Source organism: Muscardinus avellanarius, assembly GCF_963383645.1.
Source record: "Muscardinus avellanarius genome assembly, chromosome: 11".
Lineage (NCBI taxonomy): Eukaryota > Metazoa > Chordata > Mammalia > Rodentia > Gliridae > Muscardinus > Muscardinus avellanarius.
Genome location: NC_137797.1, coordinates 56753960 through 56775576, shown reverse-complemented (window position 1 = coordinate 56775576; position 21617 = coordinate 56753960). Strand labels below are relative to the sequence as shown.

The 21617-nt window shown below is 38.5% G+C and overlaps 1 protein-coding gene across 1 annotated transcript in view; it reads left to right on the top strand.

The window, feature by feature from the left end:
- TBK1 (TANK binding kinase 1) overlaps positions 1–17065 on the top strand; it is a gene marked incomplete at its 3' end in the record, with an annotated part of 53282 nt that extends 36217 nt beyond the window's left edge. The window contains exons 12-20 of the mRNA XM_080706461.1: positions 2398–2476; positions 11450–11571; positions 11668–11744; positions 12985–13024; positions 14025–14126; positions 14247–14343; positions 15636–15742; positions 15966–16037; positions 17014–17065. Coding sequence (XP_080562587.1) covers positions 2398–2476; positions 11450–11571; positions 11668–11744; positions 12985–13024; positions 14025–14126; positions 14247–14343; positions 15636–15742; positions 15966–16037; positions 17014–17065 — 748 coding nt within the window. The remainder of the gene's footprint in view (positions 1–2397; positions 2477–11449; positions 11572–11667; positions 11745–12984; positions 13025–14024; positions 14127–14246; positions 14344–15635; positions 15743–15965; positions 16038–17013) is intronic.
- Positions 17066–21617: the final 4552 nt, after the last annotated feature.

Sequence of the window (21617 nt, the reverse complement as noted above, 5' to 3'; positions counted from 1 at the left end):
AAGATAGTGGGAGGTAGAAACATCTCAGAATATCTAAACAGGACAGTGTAGAACATGGAATCAACAAAGGAAGTAGAAAGAGATACTCCAGAACAGACTTTTAGTAATATTTTTAGAATTTTAGGAATTATTTTTATTATGTTTTACTCTTATCCCATATGCCTTTTAAACAGAATAATACTTTATAAACTGCTGTCTTTCTAAGCTATATACTCTACATTTGCAGAAGAAATATAATAAATGAATTCAGGATTTACTATTGACCTGTGTGTGTGCATGCGTGCTTGTCACAGAAAATTAAACCCAGGGACATTCTACCTCCCATCTACATACCACCTCCAGTCTACACACTCCTAGTCCTTTTTTTTTTTTTGGTGGTACTGGGGTTCCTGGAAGCCCTTCTACCTCCGGGCCACACTCCCAGACCTATTTTATATTTTTTGAAACAGGGTCTCTTAAACCAGCGCGGCCTGCTACGAACCTGCGCAATCCTCCTGTCTCCACCTCCCAAGCGCGGGGATTACAAGCGTGCGCCACCATGCCTGGCTTTTTTCTTTTTTTTAAGCAGGGTCTCGGTAGGTTGATTGGAGTCTCACAACTTGCCAAGGCTGTCCTCAAACCTGCAGTCCTCCTGCCTCAATCTTCCAAATACTGGCTTTATAGGTGTGTACCAGCCACAACACCTGGCAACCTCTATTAATTCTGAAATCTAGTGTTTTTACTATTATCATGGCATAAAATTATTTGAAATCAACTTGTCTTTTCTATTTTATCCCTTCATCTTCAAACTCTAAGAAGTGCATTAGTCATCCCCCATGTTCCTTATTCTTGGGAGATGTATTCATTGCTTTCCTGAAAGCTCAGATGGTACCAAACCCTTTGCACAGGCACTGCAACATCTAGACATCTGATAGCTGCCATGGCTACTAAGTGATGAATGGGTGGGTCGCATATACAGTGTGGGTGCAGAGCACAGAAGTCCCAGGCTGAATGAATGGCAGGAGATTTTAAAACTTAGGGATTCTTTCTTTTTTTTTTTTTTTTTTTTCTCAGTACTGGGGATGGAACCCAGGGGCATTCTACCTTTGAGCTACACCCCCAGCCCCATTTTTTATTTTGAAACAGGGTCTTGCTGAGTTGCAGAAGGCCTCACTAAGTAGCTGAGACTGTCCTCAAAATACAATCGTCCTGCCTCAGCCTCCCAAATGCTGGGATTACAAGCATGCGCCACTACGCCCAGCTCCAGAAGCCTTAGGTTTGTTGTTTTGGTTGGTTTTTTTTTTGCGGGGGGCAGGGGTACTGGGAGTGGAACCCAAGGGCTTTTCTACCTCCAGGCTATACTCCCAATTCTGTTTTATACTTTATTTGGAAACAGGGTCTCACTAAGTTGCTGAGAGCCTCACTAAGTAGCTGAGGCTGGCTTCGAACCTGTGCGATCCTCCTGTCTCAGCCTCCCAAGTGATTACAAGCGTGCGCCACCACGCCCAACAACCTAAACTTTTTATTTAATATATTCAGACCACCAGTAACCACCAGTAACTAAACCAATGGAAAATGAAATCACAGATAAGGGGGAACCACTGTATATAATATTCTTTCTTAGAGACGTTAGAAAGGCATCAAGATCAAGATTTTCTTAAACCTGCTAGCTAGCTTTGAATTTTTCTTTGAGCTACACCCCCAGCCCTTGTAATACATCTTTTGGCTGAACACAGTGGTGCATACCTGTACTCCCATCTACTTTGTAGGCTGAGGCAGGAAGATCACAAGTTTGAGTCCAGCCTGAATAAATTACCAAGATCCTATTTTTTATTGTAAAAAATAAAAAGAGCTGGGGATATTGTGCTGCATATAGTAGTGCATGCCTGTAATCTCAGTACTTGGGAGGCTGAAATAGTAAGATCACAGGTTTGAGGCCAGCCTCAGCAATTTAGCAAAGGCCCTTCACAACTTAGTAAAACAATCTTTCAAAATAAAAAATAAAAGCCAAGTGTGGTGGCACACGCTTGTAATCCCAGCATTCAGGAGGCTGAGACAGAGGATCACGGTTCACAGACAGCCTCAGCTAATACTTAAGGAGGCTCTTTGCAACTCCGTGAGCCCCTGATTCAAAATAAAGAATAAAAAATAGGGCTGGGTGCGTAGCTTGGAGGTAGAATGCCCCCTAGGTTCCATCCCCAGTACCGCAAATACATAAATGAATGAATGCATGCATGCATGTATGCATGCCCCTGGATTTAATCCCCAGTGCCACAGAAAAAGGGCTAGGGTTATAGCTAAGTGGTAGAGTGATCATACACAAGACCCTGGGTTAAATTGCCAGTATAAAAATAAATTTGTTAATCTATATTTGTTACTACACTCATTTAATTTTTTCCTATGACATTTTTCATACAGATATGAAAAGTTGATGAAGATCAACCTAGAAGCAACAGAATTGGGTGAAATTTCAGACATACGCACCAAATTGTTGAGAGTAAGTATTTATAAATTATGAAAATTATAGGCTTATTATTCCTTTGTTGGCATGATTAGATTTAAATTTTTAGAGCACTGATATTTCTAAAGATCTCCAAAGAGTTTGGCAAGACCCACTCTCGGGGAAAAAAAAAAAAAAAGACAAGGTGGGCGTGATGGTGCATGCTTGTAATCCCAGTACTTGATAGAATGCCCCTGGGTTCCATCCCCAGTATCGCTAAAAAATAAAAAGACTAGGGGTATAGATCAGTGGTAAAGCACCTTGGGTTTTTTTTATTATTATTATTATTATTTATTTGTTTGTTTGCAGTACTGGGGATTTAACCCGGGAGCATTCTACCTCCAAGCTTCACCTCCTGGCCCTATTTTTTATTCTTTATTTGAAACAGGATCTCACTGAGCTGCAAAGGGCCTCACTAAGTAGTTGAGGCTGTCCATGAATTGCAATCCTCCTGTCTCAGCCTCCCAAATGCTGTGATTACAAGCATGCACCACCACGCCGAGCTTGGGTGTGGGATTCTTGTTTAGAAATAAATGCAAATTAGAAAAATGTTATCAGATCTTTTCTAAAATAAAAGATAAGGAAAGAAAGATTTGGAATCCTTAAGGCACTGAATCATTTCTATAACTAGCAAAGGCAATTAGGACACAATTTTCTACTCTGATGAAAAACAGCATTTCAAGGACTCTGAATCTCTTAGTAAAATGTATTGTACTCAGAAGAATGAAAACAAACTTATCATAAGATCCAGCAGTATCACTTATGGGTATCTACCCAAAAGAATGAAAACCAAAGTACCAAACCAATGCAGGAGTATCTGCAATTAAGGTGACCTATATGAGGGGTGGGAGGGGGGAAGATGGAAACTTATTAAAGCACATGATGTACTTAAACATACCAAAATCATTCATGAAACCAAGTATGGGAAGGAGGGAGGGGAAGGGAACGGGATAGGGATTGGATAAGGGCTAATTGGGTGATGTGTGCATGTATATCTCTACAAGTTTTTTTTATTAAGATGTATGACTACAATGCACCAATAAAAATATATAAAAAATAAAATGTATTGTAAGTATTGTAAAAGTAAATGGAAATATATATTGTGAGAGCTGATTACTACTCACAAATCTGCCTCTATTTACCCAGCTACTCCTTTCAGGCTACTTGAGGCATTTAATTCCTTGCATACTTCACTTCTCCCCCTTCAAAAATGGACAATTAGCCAGGTGTGTTGGCACATGCTTGTAATCTCAGCATTTGGGAGGCTAGGACAGGAGGATCACAGTTCGCAGATAGCCTCAGCTACTTAGTGAGGCCCTTTCCAACTCAGTAAGACCCTGTTTCAAAATAAAGAATAAAAAAATAGGGCTAGGAGTGTAGCTTGGAGGTAGAATGCCCCTGGGTTCCAACCCCAGTATCAGAAAAACAAAATGGACAATTTATCATCACTCATAATCCTAGTATTTGGGAGGCTGAGACAGGAGGATCACAGGTTCAAGGCCAGTCTCAGCAACCTTGTTTCAAAATAAAAAATAAGAATAGCAGTGCAGCTTGGAGGTAGAATGCCCTTGGGTTCCATCCCTAGTAACACACACACACACACACACACACACACACACACACACACACACAAAATGAACAGTTTCATACCCTGCTCATTTCATGGGTTGTATAACAATTAAGTTATATAGAGTAAAAAAAAAGACTCATGAATAATGTATAATAGGTTGTGAAGTTTAGTACATTGCAATCAGCCGGGTCTTAATGGAAGATAGAAAATATCTGAATGTATCTTATATAGGAAGTCACTATTGCATGAAACTTCTGATTCAGTTTTTTATAAAGTAATTAAATGTTAAAGAAGCTGGGTATGATGGCACATGCCTGTCGTCCCAGTACTTGGGAGATTGAAACAGGAAGATTGCAGGTTCAAGGCCAGCCTCAGCAATTTAGCAGGACCTTTGGTTTAGAATAAAAAGAAGGGATATAATTTGAAGTGTCCCTTAGTTCAATCCCCCACATAATTAAAAAAAAAAAAAATGTCAGCACTGAGAATGGAACCCAGAGGCATTCTACCTCCAAGATACAACCCCAGTGCTGTGTTTTATTCTTTATTTTGAAACAGGATTTCACTAAGTTGCAGAGAGCCTCACTCAGTAGCTGAGGCTGGCCATGAACCTGCAATTCTCCTGTCTCAGCCTCCCAAGTACTAAGATTACAAGCACGCACCACCATGCCCAGCTGAAAATTTTGCTTTTAGAAAGTTAGAAAAACCAGAAATAGTCTTCCCAATATTCATCTCTCTTTAAGTATAGGGACCATATTGCAATGTACTCTTTCCCTTTTTTTTTTTTTTTTTTTCCAGTACTGCGGATGGAACTTAGGGGCATCCTACCTCTGAGCTACACCCCCAGCCCTATTTTTTATTCTTTATTTTTGAAACAGGGTCTCTCTAAGTTTCAGAGGGCCTCACTAAGTAGCTGAGGCTGTCCGTGAACCGTGATCCTCCGATCTCAACCTCCCAAATGCTGGGATTACAGGCGTGCGCCACCACGCCCCGCTCTTTTGACTTTGAATTTGGCTAGAATTTGGCTCATAGACTAATGGAATTTATTTTCAATACCCAGCATAATTTGAACACTTTCAATCAAAATTATCCCTTGTTTCGGAAAGCCCAAAATGTTTCTCATATTAATGACATTTTCTTGAGATTTAGACTTCTTATGAGAAAGAAACCATACATGATTTAATGGTTTAATGACGCCAGGCGTGGTGGCGCACGCTTGTAATCCCCACGCTTGGGAGGCAGAGAAAGGAGGATCGTGCGGGTTCAAAGCCAGCCTTGCTGGCTTAAGAGACCCTGTTTCCAAATTTAAAAAAAAATATATATATATATATAATGTCTAGGAGTATAGCCCAGAGGTAGAAGAGTTTCCAGGAACCCCAGTACCACCAAAAAAGAAAAAAAAAAATGGCTAAATGGCATGGAATCTAAGGTATCAGACCCTCTAACTTAAGCCAGTTATTTTCTCTAGATTGCATTGTTTTTCCTCATAATCTGTTGAGTTGTGATTTCTTTCTTAATGGAGACCTTTAAAAAATTGTTTGCCACCACAGAAGTTAGATTTACAAATAGAAAATATAGCACCTAGCCGGGCGTGGTGGCGCATGCTTGTAATCACTGTTTGCAGACAGCCTCAGCTACTTAGTAAGGCCCTTTGCAACTAATGAGACCCTGTTTCAAAATAAAGAATAAAAAATCGGACACCAGACGTGGTGGCGCACGCTTGTAATCCCTGCACTTGGGAGGCAGAGAAAGGAGGATCGCGCAGGTTCGAAGCCAGCCTCGCTGGCTTAAGAGACCCAGTTTTCAAATTTTAAAAATATATAAAAAATAGGTCTAGGAGTGTAGCCTGGAGGTAGAAGGGTTTTCAGAGAACCCCAGTACCACCAAAAAAAAAAAATTGGGCTGGAGTATAGATCAGAGGTAGAATCCCTCTGCGTCCAATCCTAATCTTTATGTTACTAACATAAAGAAAAAAGAAAATATAGCACTATGCCTACCACCCCAAAAAATTATTATTGAATGTTTTGTTCACATACTAATTCCAGTAGTTGGGAGGCTGAGACAAGAGGATCACAGATTCAGGCCAGCCTCAGCAACTTAGTGAGATTTTGTTTCAAAACTTAACAAAAGGTCTGGTGATGTAGCTCACAGGTAGAATACCTTTGGGTTTAGTCCCTGGTCCCACACACACATTGCTTCTGATAATGGTTCCTGGATCAGCAAGATCAGCCTAACCTGGAAATGTATTCGAAATGCAATTGAGGGGCCCAACTCCACACCTGCTGAATCAGAAACTGGTAGTGGACTCCAGCAAGGGCGCTTCAGCAAGCTTCCAGGTGATTCTGATCCCAACATTTGACAACCTGCATTTTCATTTCCTTTTATACATATTATGAAATGATTGTCACTCCTGGAACAGTACAGGGTATTTTGTTGTCTTTTTGGAAGCATAAAGGGGATTGAACCCAGGGATGGTCTACCTCCAAGCTATAACCCTAGCTCTTTTTTAACTAAATTTCTGAGGCTGTCCTCAAATGTACAGTCCTCCTATCTCAGCCTCCCAAGTATTAGGATTACAGATGTGCACTACCATGCCCCACTAGGACATACTGATTTTTTAAAAAGAATGTTATAGGCATTATCTAGGTTGATTTGTAATAGTCCTTTTTCTTTTATTTTTGAACTTAGGGCCTCTTCCTATGTGCCAGGCAAGTGCTCTACCACTGAGCTATATCCCCAGCCCCCATAACAGTGCTTTTCTGTGTGTGTGTGTGTGTGTGTGTGTGTGTGTGTGTGTGTGTGTGGTACTGGGGGTGGAACCCAGAGGCTTTCTACCTCTGGGCTATACTCCCAGACCTATTTTATATTTTATTTGGAAACAGGGTCTCACTAAGTTGCTGAGAGCCTCACCAAGTAGCTGAGGCTGGCTTCGAACCCGTGTGATCCTCCTGTCTCAGCCTCCCAAGCGCTGGGATTATAAACATGCGCCACCATGCCCAGCCATAACAGTACTTTTTAATAAAAATAATATGTGGCCTTTGGATTTGTTATTCTTGTCTTACCCTTATTATTTGTCCTTCAGATTGCTGCTACTTTTTTTGCTCTTGTGTAATACTATAAGTAAAACTTTTCCAAAAACTATTTTTCACATGTTGAATGTATAATTTAATGCATTCTAAAATTAATGTTAAAGTAAATATAAAGCATAAAAAACAGGGTATATATTTGACTATGTGAAAGTATATGATATTTATATATTGAAAAAGTATTGTTAAAAAGCAACTAAAAGCCAGATGTAGTGGCACACGCTTGTAATCCCGGTACTTGGGAGGCTGAGACAGGAGGATCACAGATTTGAAAACAGCCTCAGCAGTTTAGCAAGGCTTTCAGCAACTTAGGCCCTGTTTCCAAATAAAATCGGTTGGGTGTATAGCTTGGAGGTCGAATGCCCCTGGACTCAATCCCCAGCACACACACAAAAAAAAGAAAGCAAATAAAGTCTTTTATAAAAAGAGCTCGTGCAAATGAATGATATTAAATCCATACTAGATGAGCAAATAACATTTAGAGACAGTTTACAGATGAAGAAAATGCAGCGCAGAACTTTTTTTTTTTTTTTTCATACTGGAGACTAAACCCAGGGGCACTCTACCTCCAAGCTACCCTCAACTCTATTTTGTATTCTTTATTTTGAAACAGGATCTCACTAAGTTGCAGAGGGCCTCACTAAGTAAATGAGGCTGTCTACAAACCTGCAATCCTCCTGTCTTAGCCTACTAAATATTAAAAGTGTGTGCCATCATGCCTAGTTAGTGCACAGCTTTTTAAAACTTTAAGCCTATAGTAGAAAATTGCAGCCGGGTGTGGTGGCACATGTTTGTAATCCCAGCATTCAGGAGGCTGAGACTGGAGGATCGCAGTTCACGGCCAGCCTTAGCTACTTAGTGAGGCCCTCCACAACTTAGTGAGACCCTGTTTCAAAATAAAGAATAAACCGAGCCGGGTGTGGTGGCGCTCGCTTGTAATCTTTGCACTTGGGAGGCTGAGACAGGATTGCGCAGGTTCGAAGCCAGCCTCAGCAACTTAGTGAGACCCTGTTTCCAAATAAAATATAAAAATAGGTCTGGAAGTATAGCCCAGAGGTAGAAAGCCTCTGGCTTACAGTCTCAGTACCATAAAACAAAAAATAAAAACAATAAAAAAAAAAGAAGAAACTGGGAATGATGGTGCACGCTTGTAATTCCCGCGCTTGGGAGGCGGAGACAGGAGGATCGCACAGGTTAGAAGTCAGCCTTGCTGGCTTAGGAGACCCTGTTCCAAATAAAATATAAAATAAGTCTGGGAGTAGAGCCCCCGGAGCCCAGAGGTAGAAGGGTCCCATCTCCAGTACCACCAAAAAAATAAAGAAAGGATAAAAAAATAGGGCAGGAGGTGTAGCTCGTAGGTCGAATGCCTCTGGGTTCCATCCCCAGACCCGGAGAAAAAAAAAAAAAAGAGTAGTAAAATATTGTGTGTGTGTGTGAGAGGGGGGGGGAGGGAGATGGAGGGGTTGGGGATGGAACCCAGGGGTTTTCTACCTCTTAATTATACTCCTAGACCTATATATATATTTTATATATATATATATATATTTTTTTTTTTTTTTTTTTGAAACAGGGTCAAATTGCTGAGAGCCTCTCTAAGTAGCTGAGGCTGGCGTCTAACCTATGCAATTCTCCTGTCTCCGCCTCCCATGTACTGGGATTACAAGCATACGCCACCATGCACTGCACGTAAAATACCATTTTTATCTTTTAAATTATAAAAGCTTAAAAATAGTAATGCCAGTGATGACAAAAGTCTAGGCAAACTAAGCGTGGTGGCGCACACTTGTAATCCCAGGACTTGGGAGGCTGAGACAGGAAGATCAAAGGTTTGTGGCCCACCTCAGCTACTTAGTGAGGCCTCTGCAACTCAGTAAGACCCTATTGCAAAATAAAGCTGGGTTGTAGTTTAGATGTAGAATGCACCTGGGTTCAATCCCCAGTTCTGGTGGCTAGGGGGAAGAAAGAATAAAGAATAGGGCTGGGAGTGTAACTCGGAGGTAGAATGCCCTGGGTTTGATTCCTAGTCACACACACACAGACACACATACATACACACACACAAGTATAGGAAGATGGGCTCCCTTATTTGTTACTAATGGCAGTTCTGCTTAAAATGTTTTTTTCAAAGCCGGGCGTGGTGGCTCACACTTCTAATTCCAGCATTCAGGAGGCTGACAGGAGGATCATGGTTCACGGACAGCCTCAGCTACTTAGTGAGGCCCTTTGCAACTCAGTGAGACCCTGATTCAAAATAAAGAATAAAAAATAGGGCTGGGCTGTAGCTCGGAGGTAGAATGCCCCTGGTTTCCAACACCAGCACTACAAAAGAAAATTTTTTTTTCAAATGGAAAGCAATAATGTATATCAAGACTCTTAAGATACTTAGATATTTATATATCTAAGTATCTTAAGTCTTATTATATATATATTATAAGTATCTTAAGTATATATATCTTATATAATATTATCTTATATATAATATATATTATATATTGATTATAATAATAATATTATATATAATATATTATAAATATATAATAAATGTATAATATATTGTATATAATAATATATTATAAATATATAATTAAAAATAAATATATAAATATAAATAATAAATATATAAAAAATACAATAATATATTATAAATATATTATAAATATATAATATATTGTATATAATAATATATTATATTATATATTATATATATTATATATAATATATTATATTATATATTATATATTATATAATATATAAAGTATCTTATATATATTATAAGTATCTTAAGTCTTATAATATATATATATAATTTAAGTCTAACCTTTTTCTTTCTTTAAAACTTTACAAATACTTAGTTCTGTGGTAGGTAAGTTTTCTTAGCTTAAAGTGAACAACCTTAGATGAGGCTTCTTTTCATTTTCCATTTTCAAGATGAGTTACTTTTCTTTGGCCCCCAAGTGAGATAGGTGAGCTCCTAGGAAGAAAAGAAAAGAGACCCCTTGGTAAATGGAGACTTGGATCTCTGAGCATGACATGTCATGTTTGTCTATTTATTTAGATGAACGAAACCCCCAGCATATTCTTACATCAAACCAACTAAATAAAAACATACTCAGTTGAAACCACTGGATTCAAAGATTTACATGATGTGCCCATAGCTCATTAATGACTACACTGCTTGATTAGGAAGAAGCATTCTGAACTCCAAATACCAAATGACTAACATGGGATTTGATCTTCAAAGAGGCCTTCCTGAGAACTTGCATATTTTTTCCCAGGAAAATTGTATATAAAACCAGAGAGCTCAACCCTGCGTGTGTCACTTTTCTGAGAGGAGGGGGTACCTACACCCTGCCTGTTGGATGTGTAGACTTTTGCTATTCTTTAATCTTTTGAAGTCAGGCTAGATAACACAAACCTGTAATCCCAGTACTTGGGATGCTGAGATAGGAGGATCACAGGTTCAAGGCCAGCTCAGCAACTTAGCACTACTGTGTTTCAACATTTTAAAAAATAAAGCCGGAAGTGGTGGTGCATGCTTGTAATCCCAGCATTTGGGAGGCTGAGACAGGAGGATCCAAGTTCGTGGACAGCCTCAGCTAATAAAGACTAAAAAATAGGGCTGGGGGTGTAGCTCAGAGGTAGAATGTTTCTGGGTTCCATCCCCAGGACTGCAAAAAAAAAAAAAAAAAAGAAAAGAAAAATAATAATAAATAATATGCTGTGCCTTGCTTTCAGCAGTGTAGGTCAAGAACTTGCCAGGGTTGAGTTAAGGTCCTACTGCCCCCTGAAGGGACCTCTTTGACTCACTATCCAGTGACATAAACAGAGGACAAATCACTGTACTTTATGCTTGGGACTTTGTTAGCATAATTATCCTATTTAATTTTCACATCTCTGTGAGATAGAATATCAACTGATTTTTAAAGAGAACGAGTAATTGAAGACAAAACGTGTTTCATGTGTTTGGGTTTTTTTTTAAACAGTGTTTACTGGGATGGGGTATAGTTCAGCAGTGTATTGCTTCCTTACATTTGTGAGCCCTGGGTTAAATCAACAACAACTATTTTTTAAAAAGTATTTACTGCATGCAGTGTTATATAAAATGTTTTGATACTGGTTAGTTTTATGTTTTATTATTATTTTGTACTCTTGGTGAAAATCAACCTAACAGTCTGCTCTTGCATTTAAAGATGCAAATGATTTGCCTTGAAGTAATCTACCAAGAAATATTGTCTAGACTATAGCCTACATTAATTAGCACTGTGATTATCATTTGTGACTTGGCAGTTTGGATCTGAACCATTGGTTTTGGTTTAGCTTTCCAGTTCTCAGGGAACTATAGAAACCAATCTTCAGGAAGTCAACAGCACGTTGTCTCCAGGTGGAGTGCTGGCCGATACATGGGCACATCAAGAAGGCACTCATCCGAAGGACAGAAAGTATGTGATCCCTTTGTGAGTAGTTGCTGCCCCTGTTAAAATCTCCTCTTTCACATCAGTTCAATTAATTTATTTGGGTTTTTCTTCCTCTAATAGTGTGGAAAAACTTCAGGTCCTGTTAAATTGCATCACAGAGATTTACTATCAGTTCAAAAAAGACAAAGCAGAACGTAGTAAGTAAAGCTTGCTATTGTTTATCTAATGAATCAGCCTCTGTGGTTAGTTGTATTTCAGTTGGATTGATTTGATATATTCATTAACATTTATAAGCATCATTATTTGTACCAGAAATGGAATTCTCTCAAGAAAAAAAGTGAGTGTGCTAAAAAATTATTCTTAAAACTAAGCTTTTGATTATTTTAAAATCCTGGGCATAAGCTGGGCATGGGGCACATGCTTGTAATCCCAGCACTTAGAAGGCTGAGGTAGAGGATCCCACAAGTTCAAAGCCAGCCTCAGCTACTTAGTGAGGCTCTCAGCAACTTAGTGAGACTCTGTTTCCAAATAAAGTATAAAATAGGTCTGGGAGTATAGCCCAGAGGTAGAAAAAGCCCCTGGGTTCCACCCCCAGTACCAACAAAAAAATTAAAAAAAAAAAAAATTCTGGTCATGATCTCCAAAACCCCTGGAGGCCAGGCACGTAACAAATAGGAATGAGATGGCTAGGGGGCCTGAGGAGCCTTGAGATTAGACAGCCCTTTAAAGGGGAGAGGTAACTGCTCATGACTACCATCCTTCCCGCTTCTCAAGAAAAGCTAGAAATAACAGGGGTGTGGTTTTTTCTTTTTTAAATTTTATTTATTGCTTCGTAGAAATACAGGATTTTTTGGTTTTTTGTTTTTAGTGGTACTGGGGGTGGAACCCAGGGGGTTTTCTACCTCCAGGCTATACTCCCAGACATATTTTTTTATACTTTATTTGGAAGCAGGGTCTCACTAAGTAGATGAGGCTGGCTTTGAACTTGTGCGATTCTCCTGTCTCAGCATCCCAGCATTTGGGAGACTGAAACAGGAGAATCACAGTTCATGGACAGCCTCAGCTATTTAATGAGAACCTTTGCCATTCAGTAAGACCCTGTTTAAAATAAAGAACAAAAAATAGGGCTGGGGGGTGGAGCTTGGAGGTAGAATGCCCCTGGATTCCATTTCTAGGAAATGAAAGGAAAGGAAAGGATAGGAAAGGAAAGGAAAGGAGGAAGGAAGGAAGGAGCAAAGGATCAATCTTGATTTTTTTTTTAATATTAGTAGTTAATTCTTTTTTAAATGTTAACATTGTTTAGACCAAATTAAAACAAATGTAGGTCATTACATCTGCATCAATTCCTTAGCCTTTTTGGAGCAATGATCTCAGAGAGAAAAATGATATATGAGATATTATGATTCTATGTTAACAAATATATTTTTATATTTCTAGGACTAGCTTATAATGAAGAACAAATCCACAAATTTGATAAGTGAGTATCTAGATTATGTTTAATAAGTTGTTTGTAGCTGGGCATGGTGATGCATGCTTGTAATTCCCAGCATTTGGGAGGCTGAGAAGGGAGGATCGTGGTTCGAGGACAGCATCAACTACTACTTAGTGAGGCCCTTTGCAACTCAGTGAGACCCTGTTTCAAAATACAGAATAAGAAATAGGGCTGGGGGTGTAGCTCAGAGGTAGAATGCCTCTGGGTTTCATCCCCAGTACCACAAAAAAATAAATAAAAAATAAGTAAGTTGGTTGCTTTCAGCTATTTTGGTTGTCTTTATTAATTCAATTCTTCTGAAAGTTGGAATTAATTACAACAAAAATAAATTTTAATCTTAACTATAGGATTGCTGCTATAGTTGCACATTTTTTAGACCAACTGATCTGGTCCTTGAGTAGAAAGTTACCAAGACAGGCAGTGATGGGTGGAAGATCCCCAGGCCCTCAGTCATTTTCTGTTTCTTGTGCTCTGATTGCAAAAGGTAGAGACTGGGGAACAGAGGCAAGGACAGTTGTAATCACCTTCTTAACTTTAACCCCAGTCGATAGTTTTTTTGTTGTTGTTTTTCTGGGGGTTTTTTTTGTTTTTTTTATTTTGGTGGTACTGGGCTTCCTGGAAACCCTTCTACCTCCAGGCTACACTCCCAGACCTATTTTATACTTTTTTTTTATTTGGATACAGGGTCTCTTAAGCCAGAGGGGCTGGCTTTGAACCTGTGTGATCCTCCTGTCTCCGCCTCCCAAGCTCAAGGATTAAAAGTGTGCGCCACCGCGCCTGGCCAGTCAATAGTTTTTAACATGCATTTTGAATCTTCTCTTTTTCCTCTTGCTGATATTTAGGTCTGTCTTAGAAACCTTTGCTTTATATTGTAAATATCCTAAATCCACAATCGTTATAAAAACCAGATTGTGTATATTTTAAAATGTTTAAGTATTATAAACAGTGAAATTGGCTTAAGCCTCTGATTATTTCTAAATTGCAGGCAAAAACTGTATTACCATGCAACAAAAGCTATGTCACACTTCACAGACGAATGTGTTAAAAAGTATGAGGCATTTTTGGATAAGTCAGAAGAATGGATGAGGTAAATAAATTTGTTTGGGGGTGATTGGTGACTGGCTGAACAATGTAATGTATGTTGGATATTTTAAGTGAGACTTTCACTCAACTACTTACTTGCTAATGGGATTCTTGTTTATTTCAGAAAGATGCTTCACCTTAGGAAACAGCTATTATCTCTAACTAATCAGTGTTTTGATATTGAAGAAGAAGTATCAAAGTATCAGGACTACACTAATGAGGTATAGCTATCCAAAGTGTCTAGAAAAAAGCTTTTCCCCATTAGACAAAAGTCTTCTGAGTTTGTATCTGATGATTGAGGAGGGAGAACTAGACTATATTTCATATATCTATTCAGCTCTAATCACCCATTTTTAATATGTATTTTGAACCAAGTTTTAAATTTTGGGTGTTTTACAATTAAAAACATTTTATAAACCATTCTTTTATAACTTATAAGACTTTTTTTAAGACCAGGTGTGGTGGCACATGCCTGTAATCCCAGTACTTGGGAGACTGGGAAAGAAAGATAACAGGTTCGAGGCCAGCCTCAGCAATTTAGTGAGGCCCTGTCTCAAAATAAATGAAAAAGTGCTTAGGAAAGCTGGGCGTGTTGGTACATGCTTGAAATCCCTGCATTTGGGAGGCTGAGACAGGAAGATCACAGTTTGCAGACAGCCTCAGCTACTACTTAGTGAGGCCCTTTGCAACTCAGTGAGACCTTATTTGAAAATAAAGAATAAAAAATAGGGCTGGGGGTGTAGCTCAGAGGTAGAGCATAGCTCAAAAGTAGACTGCCCCTAGCTTCAATCCCCATTACCAAGAAGAAGGAGGAGGAAGAAGAAAAGGAAAGAAAGGGTTTTTCTCGTTTTTTTGGTACCCCCCCCCCAGCCCTATTTTTTATTTTTTATTTTGAAACATGGTCTCACTAAGTTGCAGAGGGCCTCACTAAGTAGCCGAGGCTGGCTTTGAACCTGGATCCTCCTGTATTAGCCTCCTAAGTACTGGGATTACAAGCATGCGCCAACACACACAGCTAGGTTTTTTTTTTTTTTTTTAATATATATAAGGGTATTGTTTCATTGATGTTTTGAAATAAAATTTAAAGCTATAAAGGTCTTATTAAAAGCTGTTAACACGAAGCCAGGTATGGTGGTGCATGCCTATGATCCCAGTTCTTGGGAAGCTGATACAGGAGTATTGCAGGTTTAAAGCCAGACTCAGCAACTTAGTGAGACCCTGTTTTCAGAATAAAAAATAAAAATAAAAAGCCGGGTGTGGTGGCACACACTTGTAATTCAAGTACTTGGAAGGCTGAGACCGAAGGATTGCAGGTTCAGAGCCAGCCTGAGCTACTTAGTGAGGCACTCCAGAACTTAGAGAGACCCTGTTTCAAAATAAAGAATAAAAAATAGGGCTGGGGGTAGCTCAGAGATAGAATGCCTCTGGGTTCGATCCCCACTACTACTACTACAAAAAAAAGCTGTAACACTTGGTCTTAATAATGTTCTGTGATGTGGTTTTTTGGATATAGTTACAAGAAACTCTGCCTCAGAAGATGTTCGCTGCCTCCAGTGGAATCAAACATACCATAACCCCAATTTATCCAAGTTCTAACACATTAGTGGAAATGACTCTTGGGTAAGAAATTTGTTATTTGGAAAATACAATGTTTCCATTTGTTTTTGTTTCTGTTTATAATCTTGCCTTTATATTTTAAATGTTTGATGTTTATTGTAAATATAACATTTGATAATATTTAATGATTTGTTAGATCTAGAAAAGTAAAACAGTTTAAATATAATTCTAAAACAATTACATGCTTTTTTAAGCAGATGCCTTTCTTTTATTTTATATGTGTTAGAATGAAGAAATTGAAGGAAGAGATGGCAGGGGTGGTTAAAGAACTTGCTGAAAATAATCATATTTTAGAAAGGTGAGTAGTAGAATATTCAGCCTGTATTGTGGTGGTGTGCACAGCTGAGTTCCTTTAATCTGTGCTGTTTCAAAACAAAAAATAAGCCGGGTGTGGTGGTGCACACTTGTAATCCCAGCATTTAGGAAGCTGAGACAGGAGGATCACAGTTCAAAGACAGCCTCAGCTACTTAGTGAGACCCTTTGCAACTCAGTGAGACCCAGTTTCAAAATAAAAGAATAAAAAATAGGGCTGGGGGTATAGTTCAGAGGTAGAATGCCCCTGGGTTTCAGGTTTCATCCCCAGTACCGCAAAATAAATAAATAACATATATATGTATGTATGTATATGTATGTGTGTGTATGTGTGTGTGTATATATTTATTATATATATATATAATAAAATTGGGCTGGGGGTATAGTTCAAAAGTAGAATGTCCCCTGGTTCAATCACCAGTACCACCAACAAAGAAGAACTTCTCCTTGCCAAAAAGAAATTCTTCAGTTCTTATTAACATCTTCCCCATTTATCATCTACAGTCCCCATTTTCTCTTAAAAAGTCTTCCCAGGTCACTGAATTCTTTTTTTTTTTCCTGGTGGTACTAGGGGGGAACCCAGAGGCTTCCTACCTCCAGGCTATACTCTTAGGCCTATTTTATATTTTATTTGGAAACAGGGTCTCACTAAATAGCTGAGGCTAGCTTTGAACCTGTGCGCCACCACACCTGGCTTGAATTCTATTTTTTTTATTTATAATAATACCATACATTTTAGTAAGAAATAGAACAAATCATATTTTCTTAAATTCTTTAATTATTTCCCCCAAATTATTCTGTATTCTTTGAAATGCAGGGGCCAAATGCTAAGGCTAGAGCACAGTGGTAGAGCACTTGCCTGGTGTGCAGGAGGCTCTGGGTTGACATGATATGCAAAGAACAAAAAAAAATTGGGAGCTAAATGAGTGAATCTTTTGAGATTTCCCTTTGTGTGTTTTAGGTTTGGATCTTTAACCATGGACGGTGTACTACGCAACGTTGACTGTCTTTAGCTCTCTAAGAAGTTGAGAGGAGTTTCATTTTGCACAAGATAATGCTGGGGCATTAAATGAATGCCTTTCTAGGTGATGTCTTATTTCTACAATTCAGTATTTGATGTGACCATGTAAATATGTACAGTACTGTAAATACATAAAAAATATATAAATTTTTGGCTGCTGTTAAGATGTAATTTTGCCTTTTAACATTTCTAACTGCACGAGGCAGTGTAACCTCAGCAAGCACTAGAGAGCCAGGACTGGCCAGCACACCGGGACGCTCATCACTCTCCATGCAAGGCTGGAGAGGTCGTACTTCTTGGGCTGCCTACTGAAAATATTTTTAAGTGGAACCAAAATTGGCATCCGTACAAATCAGAAAAGATTGAGAGTTTAGGTTTGTGAGTGGTAGAATGGAAAGGTGGTTTCTGTGAGGGAGGAGCAAAACTGAATCACTGTTTTACAAAGAACACAAAATTTTTTTTCCAAGAAGTATCAAGTGACATTATTTCATTTTATAAGATACCCAGATCCCAGTTTCCTTCTGTCTTTTTAATTTTAGTTGAATTATTTAGCAAAAATTTTAAATTATTTAAAACTATTCATTTTTCCTATAGCCATAACTGTATAGTTGTTATTGAAATTTTAGAATTGTTCAGTTGTTTTGAGCTGTATATTTCTTTACTTTAAATCTGCTTACTATTTCATGGAAAAAATAAATTTCTCAGTTTTAATGTAAAAAGTTCATGTGTTTCTGTTTATCCAGTTTGAGAAGCAAAAGGTATTTTTGTGGGTTTGTTTTGTTTTGTTTTTCTCAGTACTGGGGAATGAACCCAGGACTTTGTACATGCTATTCAAGTACTTCTAACACTGAGCTGCATCCCTAGCCCCAGTTATCTTTTGAAAGGAGTATTAGGGTGATGGTAATTATTCTCAGAATAGTAAATGGAAGGACAATTTTGTGTCTCATATAAACCCAAGAATTTCAAGTTTAGAAGTTCTTCATAATCAGGCGTGGTGGCACACACGTGTAATCCCAGCGCTTGGGAGGCTGAGACAGGAGGATTGCACAGGTTCAAAGCCAGCCTCAGCTACTTGGTGAGGCTCTCAGCAACTTAGTGAGATCCTGTTTCCAAATAAAATACAAAAAATAGGTCTGGGAGTTTAGCCCGGAGGTAGAAAGAAGCCTTTGGGTTCCACCCCCAGTACCACCAAAAAAAAAAAAAAAGTTCTTCATAAATTTATGCTATACAAGTGAATATTTTCTTTGAAAAATTATACTCTTAAATTCTATAGTTAGCGATGACAAGGTTTATTATTTCCTTAAAGTTGAGCAATTTACTTTTATGGTTCAAATGATGAACCTGTTATTAGCAAATGATGGACTAACCTTAAGGCTTCTCATTAAATTATAACATTGTAGCTACCATTTAAATTTTAAAATTTCAGACAGTCTATCAAAAAACAAAATGTTTTTATTTGTACTATAAAGAAAATGTTTGCTTTTAATGTACTTTTTATTGACAATGTTTATAACATTGCTTTAAAAATTTTTTAAGAAAACATTTGTAAAATGCGCGCTTAATTTAATAAAGTGTTTTAGCCACACACACAAAAAAATCTAGAGTTAAAGGAGTATGCTCAACAAAAACTTACTTTACCATCAGAAGTTTTTATTGGTTTTGGTTTTGGGGTTGCAGGCAATTAAGGGTGAATAGATACAGTTTGTGTGTTGTAAAAATGTCATGTCCTAAATTTGCCTACCATGAACATTAGGAACTAAATCATCTTAAACTGAAAATGTATTAAGATTTTGAGAGTAGCTAGATGTGGTGGCGTACCGTTTGTAATGTAATCCCCGTACCTGTGATGCTGAGACAAGAGGATTGTAGGTTTGCGGCCAGCCTTAGCTCCTTAGTGAGGCCCTCCACAACTTAGTGAGACCATGCTTCAAAATAAAGAATGAAAAATGAGGCTGGGGGCGTAGCTCAGAGGTAGAATGCTCCTGAGTTCAATCCCCAGATTTTTAGATTATTAATACAGTATAGTAATAGGGGATTTTCAGTGTCACATGTATATATTATGGAAATAAATACAAAAATAAATGCCTTCATTTATGTAAATATAGTTATTCCCTGTTGGATATCTGTTTAGTCTCAGAGACTGTGAGGCAAAGAGGCTTTTAATCTGGATCTCTTAATATTTTTTTTTCTTTCTTTTTTGCGGTACTGGGATGGAATCCAGGGGCATTCTACCTCGGAGCTACACCCCCACCCCTATTTTTTATTCTTTATTTTGAAACAGGGTCTCACTTAGTTGCAAAGGTCCTCACTAAGTAGCTTAGGCTGTCCGAGAACCGTGATCCTCCAGTCTCAGCCTCCCGAATGCTGGGATTACAAGTGTGCGCCCCCCGCCCAGCTTCAACACTAGATAAGATTTTACTTAAATAATGTGAATATTTGCATGTTTTGTTTTAGCTTCGATTTCAGGACATCCAGTAAAGAACATCATCAAACAAACCCTTGCTGTGGGGATTGTTATTAGTAGCTTTGACAAGAACATATCCAGTCTATATTTTTACTTATAAGATTTACTGATTTGTTTGGGATTTTGTTTTGCTTTTTTCCATTACTATGACATGGAAACAAAGCTTTTTTTCTTTTTCTTCCATACAGAGGATGGGACCAGGGTTGACTGCTTCACCACTGAGTTACATTCCCAGCCCAAAGCTTTTTTTCTTTCTTGGTTTTGTTGTTGTTCATTTGTTTGTTTTTTGCAGTGCTGGAAATTGAATCCAGGGCCTCACTCATGTTAGACAAGCCCTGAGCTATATCCCCAGCGCCCATACCCTCTTTTTATTTTGAAACAGTGTCTCACTGAGTTCTCATACTAATCTCCTACTTGCAATCCTCCTGCTTCAGCCTCAGCACTAGATGGAATTACAGGTATGTGCCACCACACCCAACTTTCTTCAATATTTTACCCTCAAATTTATCTTCATGGCTGTAAATATAGTTCAGTGGTAGCACATGTGCAAAGCACTGGGTTCAAGCCCCAGCAACAAAAACAAAAATTTAGGTCAATACATGGTGGTACAATTCTACTAATTTTCAGTGACAATTTAAGTGAAAATAGCTTGTAAAATAAGTTACACTTCCCATTTAGTAGGCTTTCTTTTAAGTATTAGACTGTTTACAAAAGATGTGGATTAATGGTATAAAAAATAGTTTATACAGCAAATACAGAAGTTAGTAAATTTAACTCAACATAGAAGAGAAACTATAGTTCTAACTGCAAAAGGAAAATAATCAAATATAAAGCAAGTTAGAATTTAAAGTAAATACAAAGAAAGAGTAGCTTCAAGTTAGTAAAAAGGAATTTTAGGAAATTATCTTCTAAAATTTCAGCTTCTATGAGACCCCAGCACTACAAAAAAGAAAAAATAGTTCCTCCTTCAGTTATTTGGGGAATTACCAAATACTGTATTGTTGGCTTGTAGACTTTATTACCCTAGCGAGGCATGGTGGCCACGGTCGTAATCCCAGTACTTGAGAGGCTGAGACGGGAGGGTTACAGGTCACAGCCAGCCTCAGCTACTTACTGAGGCCCTCTGAAACTTAGACCCTGTTTCAAAATAAAGAATAAAAAATAAGGTTGGGAATGTAGCTTGAAGGTAGAATGCCCCTAGGTTCAATCCCTAGTACTGGGGAAAAAAAAAAAAAAAAAGACTTCATTACCCTTTTTCAAACAAAGCAGTAAAAGTCTCATCTTAGATATAAAAGAAATATATATTTTTCCCAAAACATTTCTCTAAAAGTATACTGAGTGGTAGAGCTCTGGATTCAGTCCCCAGCACCAAAAGAATATATACTATCTTCATAAGTAAATTATATAGGAAAAAAAATTTTTTGTATATTTTTATTGGTACATTGTAGTCAAACATCACAATGGAATACAAGACTTGATATATAAGCACACATCATCCAATTAGCCTTTATCCAATCCCCATCCCATTCCCTCCCCCTCCCTCGATCCCATGCTTGATTTGGTGATTAACTTTGATATATTTGTTTACATACATCATGTGTTTTAAAGAGACTCCAACTTCCCCCATCCCATCCCCTTTGATTGGTCACTTTAATTGCTCCTTGACAGGGCCCTTTCTTCAACTAGATCTCCTATTACCCATTTCTTCCTAGTTTTTTCATATTAGGGAACGCATCTGATTTTTTATTGTCTGTGATATTTCTCTGTATATGCTGCATTGCAAGTTCCAATCCCACTCTTGAAGGCACCAGCACCAGCCTGGCCACCTGGCAGACTCTAATCCTGGGCTCACTGGCTCCAACATCAGACTTGCCTCATGGCAGGCTCCAATCCCAGCCTCAGAGGCCCCAGCACCGGCATTGCCTTAAGGCAAGCTCCTATCCCGGCCTCACTGGCTCCACCTACAGCCTCACCCCTCACCAGGCTCTGGTCTTGGTCTCGGAAGCCCCTGCCCCAGCCTTGCCTCATGGCAGGCTCCAGTCCCAGCCTCACTGGCCCTGGCACCGACCTCACCCCTTGC